This window comes from Ahaetulla prasina, chromosome 4 (genome assembly GCF_028640845.1).
Source record: "Ahaetulla prasina isolate Xishuangbanna chromosome 4, ASM2864084v1, whole genome shotgun sequence".
Classification (NCBI taxonomy): Eukaryota; Metazoa; Chordata; class Lepidosauria; order Squamata; family Colubridae; genus Ahaetulla; species Ahaetulla prasina.
In genome coordinates this window covers 145,358,180-145,373,623 of record NC_080542.1, presented here as the reverse complement: position 1 = coordinate 145,373,623, position 15,444 = coordinate 145,358,180, and the positions used below count along the sequence as shown (strand labels likewise).

The 15,444-nt window shown below is 41.0% G+C and overlaps 1 protein-coding gene across 3 annotated transcripts in view; it reads right to left on the bottom strand.

Moving 5' to 3' along the window:
• Nucleotides 1–10,220, bottom strand: part of GHRHR (growth hormone releasing hormone receptor) — a 38,492-nt gene extending 28,272 nt beyond the window's left edge. For 2 of the 3 annotated variants that reach the window (XM_058181032.1, XM_058181034.1), the window contains exons 1-4: nt 9,956–10,220; nt 7,697–7,794; nt 2,228–2,330; nt 1,176–1,283 (exon numbers count right to left, since the gene is read on the bottom strand). In XM_058181032.1, the coding sequence (XP_058037015.1) occupies nt 1,176–1,283; nt 2,228–2,330; nt 7,697–7,759 (274 nt within the window). In that variant the 5' untranslated portion in view covers nt 7,760–7,794; nt 9,956–10,220. Of the gene's footprint in view, nt 1–1,175; nt 1,284–2,227; nt 2,331–7,696; nt 8,340–9,955 lie in introns of those variants that run through there. The other variant, XM_058181033.1, reaches the window with a different exon arrangement.
• Nucleotides 10,221–15,444: the final 5,224 nt, after the last annotated feature.

The window sequence follows — 15,444 nt, the reverse complement described above, 5'->3', positions numbered from 1 at the left end:
CTAACCACAGGTAGCCTCGACTTACAACCATTCATTTAATGATGGTTTGAATTTATGACAGCACTGAAAAAGTGACTTACGACCACTCCTCACACTTACAACCTTCCCAATATCTCCACAGTCATGTGATCAAAATTCAGGTACTTGACAACAGGTGTGTATTTATATGATGGTTACAGTGTCCCAGGGTCACGTGATCACCATTTGCAAACTTCCCACAAGCAAAGTCAATGGGGGAGGCTGGATTCGTTTAATGACCACTTAATTTAAGAATTGCAGTGGTTCACTTAACAACGGTGGCAAATTATGACGAGTTGAGGTCATAAGTTGAGCAGCTTCCTATAAGAACAATTCATTCCAGCAAAAAGCGTGAAAACTAAGACATGCTTTTCCATGAAATAGTTGTCCTTGACTTACAACCATTCATTTAGTGACTGCTTGAAGTTATGACAGCACTGAAAAAAGTTACGTACGACCATTTTTCACATTTATGCAGCGTCTCCATGTTCACATGATCAAAATTCGGATGCTTGGCAATTGACTCGTATTTATGACGGTTGCAATGTCCTGGGGGGGGGGGCGAGGGTTATGTGATCCCCTTTTGCGACCTTCTGTCAAGCAAAGTCAATGGGGAAGCCAGATTCACTTTACGACAGGGTAACTATCTTAACAATTGCAGTGATTCACTTAACAACTGTGGCAAGAAAGGTAGTTCAATGAGAGAAAATTCACTTAACAACTGTCTTGATTAGCAAGAGAAACGTTGGGCTCAGTTGTGGTTGTAAGTTGAGGACTAAGAAATACTAAGGAAAGAAATATCAAAGACTAGGAAATAATTACATGGGTTTGGATCAGAACCAAAATGAACCAAAACCCAGAAGGAAGGAAGGGAGGGAAGGAGGGAAGAATGAATGAAGGGAGGGAGGGAGGGAGGGACGGACAGAGGAAGGCAAGAATGAATGAATGAATGTGAATGAATGAATGAATGAATGAATGAATGAATGAATGGTGGGACAGAGGAAGGCATAAATGAATGAATGAATGAATGAATGAGGATGAATGAATGAATGAATGAATGAATGAATGAATGAATGAATGAATGAGTGAGTGAGTGAGTGAAGGGAGGGAGGGAAGGAGGGAGGGAGGGAGGAAGGAAGGAAGAAGTTGCTTCTCACCTGTTTGCTTTGTGAAGTGGAAAATGATGCCTGGACAGGTGAAGGATAACGACTCTCCAAGCTTTGCCTCTGGCCAACATAGAAGTCGGTCCCATATTCTTTTACAATCTTTGCAAATGGAAGAAAAACCATTAGAAAAAGAAAAAGAACCCCATTATCCTTGGAAAGAGAAACATAACAGAAGACCCCAAAGTTCACCAACTCATTGAATGAATTTTAAAATTGCCCAAAATAATAAACCCCTTTAGGGTTAGACTCCAAATTCTTCCTGCAAACCCAACTCCCTTCTAGCCCTGATGATGTTCCTTAGTTGGGTCCTGAAACGTCTGCAAGAAAACCACCAAGCTCAGACAGCACCCAGGATCCCATAGTCCTCCTCCTCCTCCTCTCCCTCCTCCTCTCCCTTCCTTCTCCTCCTTCTCTCCCTCCTCTTCCTCCCCCTCCTCCTCCTCCCCTCCTTCTTCCTCCTCCTTCTCCTCTCCCTCCTCGTCTCTCTTCCTCCTCCTCCCCCTCCTCCTTCCTCCTCCCTCCTCCTCTTCCTCCCTCCTCCTCTCTCCTCCTCGTCTCTTCCTCCTCCTGTTCCCTCTTCTCCTCTTCCTCCTCTTCCTCTTCCTCCCCTCCTCCTCCTCCCATCCTTCTTCCTCCTCCTTCTCTCTCCTCCTCCCCTCCTTCTTCCTCCTCCCCCTCCTCCTCCTCTCCTTCCTCCCCTCCTTCTTCCTCCTCCTCCTCCTCCTCCTCTTCCTCCTCCTCCTCCTTCTCCTGTTCCTCCCCTTCCTCTTCTCCTCTTCCTCCTCTTCCTCTTCCTCCCCCTCCTCCTCTAGCCCTGATGATGTTACCTAGTCGGGTCACGCAACACCTTAAGCACAAATCCAAGCTCAGAGAGCACCAAGCATACTTCTAGAGTCTAGTATATTCTCTACTGTCAATGCAGCAGTAACACTCAAGATTATTGATACTCAAGAGAGATTCCAGCATGTTCAAATCGCAAAATGAAATGGCAAAGAAACCGCAATTCCCAGCTCCCTGCCTTTCTCAGGTCCACCTGGGTATACCTGCAGTTTGGTTCTGGTTCATCTGGATCTCTTCTAAGCAGTTGGTTTCATTCTGTTTCCACTCTAAGATGGGGACACAGTCTGGTTGAACCTTGGCCCGGACCTAGAAATAATAAATGAAAAGGTGACATTCCCATCCCTATCCTAAAACAGCAACCTAAAACTAAGGAGAAAATTCCTAACTGTCAGAACAATTAATCACAAATTACCTTCGGAAGTTGCGGGTGCCTCATCACTGGAGGCTTTTAAGAAGAATCTGGACAGCCATTTGTCAAAAATAGTATAGGGTCCCCTGCGTGAGCAGGGGGTTGGAATAGATGACCTCTAAGGTCCGTTCCAACTCTGCTACTGTTAATAGTACAGCACAGGCACAGGAAAGAATAAAAGTGATTTAAACCATTACAGGTAGTCATTGACTCACGACGACAATTCAGTCCAAATTTTTGTTGCTAAGCAAGACAGTTGTTAAGTGAATTTTACCCCGTTTTACGAGCTCTTGTTGCCACAGTTGTTAAGTGAATCGCTTGCAGGTTAGATTAATTTTCATGGCTGTTAAGTGAATCTGGCTCCCCCCTTGACTTTGCTTGTCAGAAGGTCGCAAAAAGGGATCACAGGAATTGTCATCATATAGGACAAAGCTGCCAAGTGTCTGAATTTTGATCAGGTGACCATTGGGGGGGGGGCTGCAATGGTCAGAAGTGTGAAAAATGGGCGTAAGTCACTTTTTTCAATGCATTTGAAACTTTGAACAGTCACTAAATGAGCTGTAATTTGGTGACTACCTCAGTGGTGGGTTTCAATTTTTTTTACTATTGGTTCTGTGGGCGTGGCTTGGTGGGCGTGGCAGGGGAAGGATACTGTAAATTCCCCATTCCCACCCCACTCCAGGGGAAGGATATTGCAGAGTCTCCATTCCCACCCCACTCCAGGGAAAGGATACTGCAAAGTCTTCATTCCCTCCCCACTCCAGGGAAAGGATACTGCAAAATCTCCATTCCCTCCCCACTCCAGGGAAAGGATACTGCAAAATTCCCATTCCCTCCCCACTCCAGGGAAAGGATATTGCAAAATTTCCATTCCCACCTCACTCCTGGGAGAAGGATACTACAGAGTCTCCATTCCCTCCCCACTCCAGGGAAGGATACTGGACTCGACTTACAACCAGAATGGAGACCAGAATTTCCATTGATAAGCAAGGCGGTTGTTAAGGGAGTCATACCAATGTGATGAACTTTTTTTACCAAGCTTGTTATGTCATTTTTGTTAATGTCATCTTAATGAGCATCATGATGAGATTCTATCAGATCTTTCTTGGTCAGTTGTCCCACATTTAGATGACACTAGTGAAGAAAGCCGTTTCCCCAACATAGACATCTGGTAGAAGTTGTCACAATTCATACAAATGGCAACATTTGCATCTTTTGCACACAATTATATCACAATGCCAAAAGTGACAGTAGCTTCCTTCTTTCCCCTTAGCATTTCAAGACAGATTACTGTACAATCTGGCAAAACTTATAAACACAAATTAAAATAGGGGAAAAATATTGAAGTTTTCTGATACTTTTTTTTTATCCTTAACATCTGGACAGATAGCCCCCTCTCAGAAAAAAAAGCTAAAATCCAAGCCATGTCACATCACTGCAAAGTCGTTTGTTTAAAAAATGTTAATGACAATTTGGGCTTGTCAGAAGTTTTTCCTGTTACTTTTCACTCACTCGTTGAGATGTGCTCAGTGAAGACATCAAACTTCAAGCCAGCAACATGAATTGTAAAGCATTCTAATAATATATAGAGAGATAGAGAAAGAGATAGATAGATAGATAGATAGATAGATAGATAGATAGATAGATAGATAGATAGATAGATAGACAGAGAAAGAAAGAAAGAAAGAAAGAAAGAAAGAAAGAAAGATAGATAGATAGATAGATAGATAGATAGATAGATAGATAAACAAACAGAGAGAGATAGATAGATAATAGATGATAGATAGAGGTAAAGCTAGAGATAGATAGAGATTGAGATAGAGATAGGGAATAGATAGATAGATAGATAGATAGATAGATAGATAGATAGATAGATAGATAGATAGATAGATAGATAGATAGATAGAGGTAAAGGTAGAGATAGATAGATAGATAGTGATAGATGAGGTAGAGGTAGAGGTAGAGACAGAGAGATAGAGATAGAGATAGAGAATAGATAGCTAGATAGCTAGATAGGGTAGAGGTAGAGGTAGAGGTAGAGGTAGAGGTAGAGGTAGAGGTAGAGGTAGAGGTAGAGGTAGAGGTAGAGATAGATAGATAGAGATAGAGATAGAGAATAGATAGATAGAGAATAGAAAGATAGATAGATAGATAGATAGATAGATAGATAGATAGATAGATAGATAGATAGATAGATAGATAATGATAGAAATAGAGATAGAGAATAGATAGATAGATAGATAGATAGATAGATAGATAGATAGATAGATAGATAGATAGATAGATAGATAATGATAGAAATAGATAGATAGATAGAGAATAGATAGATAGATAGATAGATAGATAGATAGATAGATAGATGATAGAGAGATAGAGAGATAGAGAGATAGAGAGATAGATAGAGAGATAGATATAATAGATGGTAGAGAGAGGTAGAGAGAGAGAGATAATAGATGACAGATAGATAGTTAGATATAATGGTAGAGATAGATAGATAGATATAGATAGATATAGATAGATGATAGATAGATAGATAGATAGATAGATAGATAGATAGATAGATAGATAGAAAGAAAGATAGATAGATGGATGGATATAATAGATGATAGAGGTAGAGAGAGATAATAGATGATAGATAGAGGTAGAGATAGAGATAGACAATAGATAGATAGATAGATAGACAGATAGATAGATTAGTTAGAGATAGATAGATAGATAGATAGATAGATAGATAGATAGATAGATAGATAGATAGATAGATAATGATAGAAATAGAGATAGAAAATAGATAGATGATAGATAGATAGATAGATAGATAGATAGATAGATAGATAGATAGATAGATAGATATAATAGATGATAGAGATAAACGGTAGGCACTCTAAAGGTAGAGATAGATAGAGATAGAAAATAGATAGATAGATATAATAGATGATAGAGGTAGAGAGAGAGAGAGATAATAGATGATAGATAGAGGTAGAGATAGAGATAGACAAGAGATAGATAGATAGATAGATCGATAGATAGATAGATAGATAGATAGATAGATAGATAGATAGATGATAGAGTTAGAGATAGATAGATAGATAGATAGATAGATAGATAGATGATAGAGTTAGAGATAGATAGATAGATAGATAGATAGATAGATAGATAGATAGATGATAGAGTTAGAGATAGATAGATAGATAGATAGATAGATAGATAGATAGATAGATAGATAGATAGATAGATAGATAGATAGATGATAGGTAGAGGTAGAGAGAGAGAGAGAGAAAAAAATTTCAACAACTTTTTCCCCTTCAACCCTTAATTTTAACCCCATTGGGAAGGGGGAGAAACACTCTGAATTCTGATTTTAAACAATATTTTTCCCCTTCAAATTTTACTTGGAAGAAAAGCTCCTGAATTTTGACTTTTAGCAACTTTTTCAAGTTGCTAACTACCCACAACTACCCACAACAAAGAAATAAAACAACAAACAAACAAACCCCAAATGTTGATTTTCAACAATTTCCATCCCCTTTTTTGATTCTTAACTTTGACCCCACAAAGGGGACAAATGCTGAATTTTGAAACAGATTTTGTTTTTTAATTTCGTTTTGTCACAACAGTATATACAATCATCAACATAAACAATAACCCATCATGAGAGAAAAAGTATATATAAGTAAAAGTATAAGTAAAAGTATGCATATAATACTATAATGAAGGGAACAACAGGACAGGAACGGTAGGCACTTTTGTGCTCTTATGCACGCCCCTTATGTCATGCTCTTTTCAAACAAACCAAACTGTACTTCCCTTCCAGTTTTTCATTCAACCTAAGTAGGCAGGAGAATACAGTTTGCCAAAAATAATTGCTCCATGTTTTCCTTGTGCATGGATGTTTGTTTGTTTGTTTGCTTGCTTGCTTGTTTGTTTATCTTTTACACCTCTCAACTACCCAAATCTACCTCAAGGAGTTTTCATTGATATATTTCAAACATACAGCCTATTTTTAGACAAGTAAGAAGTTGCCAGGGAGGCGTTCAATAGGATTCTATGTGTGTTCATCTACATCTCTGATATTTTTTTGTCAGAAAGCTATCTTATACCCTCTATATTATCATCATGACCATTACAGATTTGGGAGGGATCTTGGAAGTTTTCTAGTCCATCCCCTACTCAGACAGGAAATCCTATATACCATTTCAGATAAGTAATTGTCTAGTGTCTTTAAAAAAAAAAAAACTCCAGTGTTGGAGCATTTACAACTTTTGGAGAGAAGTTATCCCACTGATTAATTGTTCTAACTGTCAGGAAATTGTTCTGTCAGGAAATTTTAGTTCCAAGTTGCTTCTCTCCTTGATTAGCTTCCACCCATTGCTTCTTTTTCTACCCTCAGGTGCTTTGGAGAATTGTTGACAGACCCTCAAATATTGGAAGAGTGCTATCATGCCATCCCTAGTCCTCCTTTTCATTAAACTAGACATACCCAGTTCCTGCAACAGTTCTCTATATGTTTTAGCCTCCAGTCCAGTAATCACCTTTCTTGCTCTTCTCTGCACTTTGGAAAAAGTCTCCACATCTTTTTTACATTGTGGGGACCAAAACTGGATGCAGGATTTCAAATATGTGTTTTCCTGGTGCATGGTGTTTTATTTATTTACTTATCCTTCACATCTCAGAACTGCCACTTCTCCTTCAAAGTGGAATTCTGTTTCATTGATATTTCAAATATGCAGCCTATTTTTAGACAAACCAGAAAGTGTTGTAGTGGTACCCAGGGGACTGGGCATGTGTTCTTCTATATCTCTGGTATTCTCTGTCAGAAAGAAAGTCTATACTTCCTAAAATATCCTCCTTTTCCTCCTTTAAATTGACCAGCAAAGCAGAGAATTTCTCCTTTAAGTGCTAAATTAGCAATAAAATTCTAGGCATACAACTATCTCAATTACCAAATTCTCAGCCCATGCCAACTCATCCTTTCTTAATCTCTGTTTTCCCCATAACCTCATAAATATTCTCAATTATTTGCAACCTTTGCAAAAAAAACCACTAACTGTTGAGCTTTCTGCAGTGGCATTGGCATTATTTGAAATATTTCTCTATATGCAGAGTTCCCAGACTACCCATCTGTTTTCTTCCCCAAAAGATCCTCTCTGACTTGTTTTCCCCCCAATAATTCTGAAATATTATGCTCTTACACATATTTGTAAAGAGACCCATGAGGAAAAAAGAATGGAGAAAGAAAGAAGCAAATTTCAAACTTCTTACTTACCAGAGATGGCAGAATCAGCAGGGATAATAATACACAGGAGTATTCTTGCTTCATATCAACCATTAAGCAATTCTGCTCTGTTGTTGCTCGGTACCTTGCTAATATGAGGGACTGGGTTGTTGGGTTTTTGGGGATACACAAATAAAGTGAAGGATAAGCAAAGTGTGAGGTCTTACTCACAACTCCCTAGTCTGCAGTGACTGGCTGTCCACCAGCAGTTGTATTAGAAGCTGTGCTTGTTACTTGCAAAGAGAGTGGGTGGGCTCTCTCAAACCAGATGAATAAACATCAGGGGATGACAAACAAACCTGGTTGAGTTAACAAGTGTCATCGGAAGCTAGCAAACTTTTCCCAAGCACACACAGAACAGATCAGGGGAGCTTAAAAAAACAAACAAACCCCAACAATGATACAGCAAGCTGAGCCAGGGACGAGCTGGCATGGTTTGTAAGCAAACATTACTTTCCTGATGAAACTTCAGTGGGGTGTTTTTAATTGTAGGGTCGGAAGGGGTCTTAAAGGTCTTCTAGTCTGACCCCAAAGGCAAAAGAACAACTTATACTTTCAACCTGACTACTTCTTCCTCCTTTTTTTTCTACTAATGATGCCATTAGATTTTTAAGTAAGAAAGAAGAAAAGTAATGGAAAGTAATATTTAAGGGAGGGAGGGAGGAAAAGAAAGAGAGAGAGAGAGAGGGAGGGAAGAGGGAGGGAGGGAGGAAAAGGGGAAAAGAGGGAGGAAAGATGGAGGAAAAGGGGAAAAGAGGAAAAGGGAAAAGGGAGGAAAAGAGGAAGGAGGGAGGGAGGGAGGAAAAGAAGGAGGGAGGGAGGAAGGAAAGAAAAGAAAGGGAGAGGGAGGGAGGGATGAAAAGAAAGGGAGAGGGAGGGAGGAAGGAAGGAAGGAAAGAGAGAGGAGGGAGGAGGAAGAGGGAGGAGGGCGGAAAAGGGGAAAAGAGGGAGGAAAGATGGAGGAAAAGGGGAAAAGAGGAAAAGGAAAGGAGGAAAAGAGGAAGGAGGAGGAGGAGGAAAGAAGGAGGAGGAGGAAGGAAAGAAAAGAAAGGGAGAGGGAGGAGGGATGAAAAGAAAGGGAGAGGAGGGAGGAAGGAAGGAAGGAAAGAAAGAGAGGAGGAGGGAGGAAGAGAGAGGGAGGGAGGAAGAGAGGGAGGGAGGGAGGGAAAGAAGGACGGAAAGAGGGAGGGAGGGAGGAAGGAAGGAAAAGAAAGAGAGGGGAGGGAGGAAGAAAGGAAAAGGAGAGAGGGAGGAAGGGAGGATGGAAAGGAGAAAGGAAGGAAGGAAAACAAAGAGGGAGGAAGGAAGGAAGGAGGAAGGAAGGAAGGAAGGAAGGAAGGAAGGAAGGAAGGAAGGAAGGAAGGAAGGAAAAAGTTCAGAAAAAAAACAAAAGGTTGAATTTAAATTTTCTTTTGAAACAATCATTCAATTAAACTCTTGCTCTGTGGTTACAACATAACTCATGTTTTCCCCTCTCATCTGCATCTATGCATACATATTCACACAGAGTCCAAAAGGGATTTCCAGTCAGCATTAATCTTAATTAGCTATCTCTACAAACTCCGTCATCTTCACTATCCATTCTTCCATCGTGCATAGTATTTCCACAGATGTGAGAGGCTCATGGCACAATCCGAGCCTTTGGCAGGAAAATCTCCATCCCTAGAGACACTCAGATGCTCCCTTCTGCTGCTGGACAGCTTTCTTTCAGCAGGAGGTGCTGAGTTCAAGTCCCGCCTTAGGCACAAATGCCAGCTGAGTGATTTTGGGCCAGTCGCCAGGGGGCTGTGAGTTCTCATCGCACTTTAGGCAGGAAAGCCAGCAAATCCCCCCCCCGGGATGGGACTTCTTCCTCCATTGACTTCGTTGTTAGAAGCTGGCTGGGAATGTTGCGACTGTCACAAATTCATGCCAGTTGCCAAGCGCCTGAATTTGGATCATGTGACCCAGTGGCGGGTTTCAATTTTTTTTTCTACCCCTTCTGTGGGTGTGGCTTGGTGGGCGTGGCATGGCTTGGTGGGTGTGGCTTGGTGGGCGTGGCAGGCGAAGGATACTGTAAAATATCCATTCCCATCCCACTCCGGGGGAAGAATACTGCAAAATCTTCATTTCCTCCTGATCAGCTGGGACTCGGGAGGCAGAGAATAGATGGGGGGCGGGGCCAGTTAGAATTTCCGCTACCAGTTCTCCAAACTACTCAAAATTTCCGCTACCGGTTCTCCAGAATGGTCAGAACCTGCTGAAACCCACCTCTGGTGTGACCATGGGGATGCAGGGATGCTTATAAATGCGTGAAGTCTAGTCGTGAGTCTTCTCCATAACTTCAGACAGTCACTAAACGGATGGTTGTAAGTTGAGGAGTACCTGTAGGGACCTAGAAGAACTTGTGAATTTGTGTCGCGGAGAGTTGTCCACTGAAACACAACCATTGTACTCAAAACCTGCAGTGTACTTATTTAATCAAATTAATCAAATACTTGACTCACAGTCATTCCCCAGCAATGCAGAATCAGATTATTTCATCTAGTGGATAGTTTATTTATTTATTTATTTATTTATTTATTTATTTATTTATTTATTTATTTAGTCACAACAGTATATATAAGCATAAATAACTATGATATATAAGCATATATATATATATATATATATAAGCATAATTATGTAATAACTATATTAATTGGATATAATGAAAGGGAACAATAGGACAGGAACGGTAGGCACGTTTGTGCTCTTATGCACGCCCCTTACAGACCTCTTAGGAATGGGGTGAGGTCAATAGTAGACAGTTTTTGGTTAAAACTTTGGGAATTTTGTGGTTCAATCAAGGAATTTCCCCCACCAAGAAAGTATCTTATTCTACCCCTGAAAAACTGCCAGCTGCTGATAAGTGGAAGGGATCAAATCCTGGTAGTTCAACTGGCCGAAACAGTGAAACAGGCAATCCTCAATTTATGACCTAAAATTTCAGTTGCTAAACGAGACAATTATTAAGTGAGTTTTGCCCCATTTTACGACCTTTCTTGCCACAGTTGTTAAGCGAATCACTGCACTCGTTAAGTGAGCAAGACGGTTGTTAAGCAAATCTGGCTTCTCAATTGATTTTGCTTGTCAGAAGGTCGCAAAAGGGGGATCACGTGACCTCGGGGCACTGCAACCATCCTAAGTATGAGTCAGTTGCCAAAAGTTTGGATTTTGGTCATGTGACCCTGGTTGTGTGAAAAAATGGTCATAAGGTAAGTCACTTTTTTTCAGTGCCATTGTAATTTTGAACGGTCACCAAGGGAACAGTTGTAGACCGAGGACTAGCTGTATCTATAAAGAGAACAGATAGCACAATAACAGAGTTGGAAGGGACCTTCTAATCCAACCTCCTGCTCAAACAGGAAACCCTATTCGATTTCAGACAAAATGTTTATCCAATTTCTTCTTTAAAGCTTCTAGTGATTGAGTAAACCAAGACCCCAACTAAGCGCGAGCTCAAAACCTTCTTTTTTCATCAAGCAGGGCTGGCCTAATACAATTTTAAATTGAATGTTTTAATGGGATTTTAAGGGGATTAATTTTATTTATGACTTTTATTCAAAATTTTTAAATTTTTCAGCGTAATTGAATTAGATTTTTAATGGTTATTGTATTTTAAACTGTCGATATTTATGTTTTATTTCTGCTGTACACCGCCCTGAGTCTTCGGAGAAGGGCGGTATAAATATATATATATATATATATATATATATATATATATATATATATATATATATATATATATATATATATATAGGTCTTTGGTTGTTGGGTTTTCTCCGTGTAAAATTGGAAGTGTCTTGGCGACGTTTAAAGTCTCATTCGTCATCTTCAGGCTTCAACCGTGCTTCTGGGAGCAATGTGTGATCAGCTGTTTCTTCCTTTTAACTGCTAGTGGGGTTTGAACTGATTGGGTGGGAGCTTGGCTGTGCTCTGATTGGATGGGGTTTCTGTGCTCTGATTGGCTGGGGTGTGTCCTGTGTTGGTGGGGGCTTGGTTGTGCTCAGTCTAATCTGTGCTGCAGGGGATTTGAGCTGGTGAGCTGCACTGCTGCTGTTTGGCCGTGTTCGTGGTCGTGCTACATCTTCGTAGTGGGTGTCAGTCTGCTGCATGTATGGATTGGAGGGTTTGAAGTGGCTAATGTTGCAGCTGCGGTCTGGCTTCTGGTCCTTGGTCGTGCTTCCTGATCAGTGTGGGTTTGGGTGTGCTTTCTGGGTGGATGTGTGGTGGTGACATCCTGTGTGGACCTCGTGAGTGTGGGTCTGGTGTCATTCCTCGTGTTAGGGACCACGTTTGTCAATAAGGGCAGGTTTCAAATGGCTGGTAGGCGGGAGGTATCATCTCGTTTGTTCATGCTGTGTGGGCATTTTCTATCTCGATGGCTTCTCTGATTATTCTGTTGTTAAAGTGTTCAGTTTTGGCGATAGTTCTGGTCTTTTAAAGTCAATATCATGTCCTGTGACTTTAAAGTATTGGACCAGGGAAGAAGTTGGTTCCTCTTTAGTGTTCCCTGGTCCAACACTTTAAAGTCACAGGACATGATATTGACTTTAAAAAGACCAGAACTATCGCCAAAACTGAACACTTTAACAACAGAATAATCAGAGAAGCCATTGAGATAGAAAAACGCCCACACAGCATGAACAAACGAGATGATACCTCCCGCCTACCAGCCATTTGGAAACCTGCCCTTATTGACAAACGTGTCCCTAACACGAGGAATGACACCAGACCCACACTCACGAGGTCCACACAGGATGTCACCACCACACATCCACCCAGAAAGCACACCCAAACCCACACTGATCAGGAAGCACGACCAAGGACCAGAAGCCAGACCGCAGCTGCAACATTAGCCATTTCAAACCCCTCCAATCCATACATGCAGCAGACTGACACCCACTATGAAGATGTAGCAGACCAGAACAGGAGAAACAGCAGCAGTGCAGCTCACCAGCTCAAATCTGCAGCATAGATTAGACTGAGCACAACCAAGCCCCCACCAACACAGGACACACCCCAGCCAATCAGAGCACAGAAAACCCCCATCCAATCAGAGCACAGCCAAGCTCCCACCCAATCAGTTCAAACCCCACTAGCAGTTAAAAGGAAGAAACAGCTGCGATCACACATTGCTCCCAGAAGCACGAAGCTGAAGCCTGAAGATGACGAATGAGACTTCAAACGCCGCCAAGACACTTCCAATTTTACACGGAGAAAACCCAACAACCAAAGACATATATATATATATATATATATATATATATATATATATATATATATATATATATATATATATATATATATATATATATATATGTTTTCTGAGGTTTTCACGGGTGTTTGTATATAGATCTTTGGTTGTTGGGTTTTCTCCGTGTAAGATTGAGTGTCTTGGCGGCGTTTCGTGAGTCTCATTCGTCATCTTCAGGCTTCAGCTTTTTGCTCCCAGAAGCACGGTTGAAGCCTGAAGATGACGAATGAGACTTCAAACGCCGCCAAGACACTTCCAATCTTACACGGAGAAACCCAACAACCAAAGACATATATATATATATATATATATATATATATATATATATATATATATATATATATGTTTGGAGGTTTTCACGGGTGTTTGTATATAGATCTTTGGTTGTTCGGGTTTTCTCCGTGTAAAATTGGAAGTGCGATCACACATTGCTCCCAGAAGCACGAAGCTGAAGCCTGAAGATGACGAATGAGACTTCGTCGAAACGTCGCCAAGACACTTCCAATTTTACACGGGAGAAAACCCGAACAACCAAAGATCTATATATATATATATATATATATATATATATAAGAAAGAAAGAAAGAAAGAAAGAAAGAAAGAAAGAAAGAAAGAAAGAAAGAAAGATAGATTGATTTCTGGGAAGATTTTTGAATTCAGTATGCCATTTGTTGTCATTTCTACACCCCACCCTGGGTGGGTTTTACTCTTTACCCAAATTCAGATGTGTGGATTGTGAAAAGAGAGAGAGAGTGTGAGACAGACACAGACAGACAGACAGAGACATTAAGAGAGACACAAAGACAAAAAGAGACAGACAGACAGACAGACAGACAGACAGAAACAGAAAGACAGAAAGACAAATAGCGAAAGAGGGAGACAATCAGAGACAGACAGAGAGGGAGAAAAGAGACAGATAGAAAGATAGCTATAGAAAGAGAGAGAGAGAAATAGGGATAGACAAACAGACAGAGAGAAAGACATAGAAGAATAGAGACAGACAGACAGATAGACAAACAGAGAGAGAGAGACAGAAAGACAAATAGAGACAGAGACAGAGAGAAAAATAGATAGATAGACAGAGAGAGAGAGACAGAAAGACAAATAAAGAGAGAGAGAGAGAGAAAGACAAATAGAGAGATGGAAAGACAAACAGAGAGAGAGAGACAGAAAGACAGATAGAGACAGAGACAGAGAGACAAATAGATAGATAGACAGAGAGAGAGAGAGAGACAGAAAGACAAATAAAGAGAGAGAGAGACAGAAAGACAAATAGAGAGATGGAAAGACAAACAGAGAGAGAGAGACAGAAAGACAAATAGTGACAGACAGAGAGACAGATAGAAAAATAGAGATAGACAAACAAAGAGAACAAGAGACAGAAAAAGAGAGACAGAGACAGACAGACAGAAAGATAGAGATAGACAAACAGAGCGAAACAGACAGAGACAGACAGGTAGAAAAATATGGATAAACAAACACACAGAGAGAGGGAAAGACAGACAGACAGACAAGCCCCACTTGGGAAATATGCAAAGTGTCCTTTTCCCCCCTTTTGAACCTGGAACCCTGAAGGCGAAGAGTTGATATGGCTGCAGAGAGTGAAAACAAGCTGCCAGCCTGAATACACACGCACAAACTCACTCTCTACCTCTATCTCTCTTTCTGTTTTTCCTAACCCAAGCATATACATATTTATTTTTTGCGTAGAGCGGCTATTTTCAGCTAAGTGTGACTTGAAGCTTCCTATTCAGCATTTCCTCGAATCGCCCATCAGTTACACGTTCCTCATCTCATCAAGACCCATCTGCTGGCTTGATGCATAATTAAAATAAAATTATTGCTTTCCTTTTGATGTTTGCGCCTGCGGAGTTGGGAGAGCAGGCGGCCATCCAACCACAGATTACTTAACTGGGTTTGGCAAGCATAAACCCCCCCAAAAGCAGAGAGCAAGCGAGGGAATATGTATGAGATTCATGAATCTGTAATTTATTTAATTCTCTCATCATCTTTTTTCCTTTTTTTGGCTCAAATTTGCTCCATTTAATCACAGGGAGTCCTCGACTTAAAACCATTTAGTGACCATTCGAAGTTACGACGGCACTGCCAAAGGGGACTTAGGGCTATTTTTCCCTTGTGACCATGGCAGCATCCCTGTTGTGACTCGTCCTCCCTCCTCTCCTCAGCCAGGCCCCTCCCGTCTCCAACTGGGCCTTTTATCAGACTCCGAGTCTGATAATGAAGATGAACGGCCTGTCAAGCCTCCAGCCCCCGGCCCTGACCCCATGCCTGGAGAGGATTCCAGGAGTGAAAGGACAAGCCCGATAAACCTCACTCATACAGCGTGTATTCCTTTGGCTCAGCCGTCAGAGCAGGAAGCCAGCCAGGTGCTGGAATTACTTGGCCCTACTCCCTCTGACCCCTCCTTTTCCCTGACAGCAGATCCAGCTGAAGACAATTC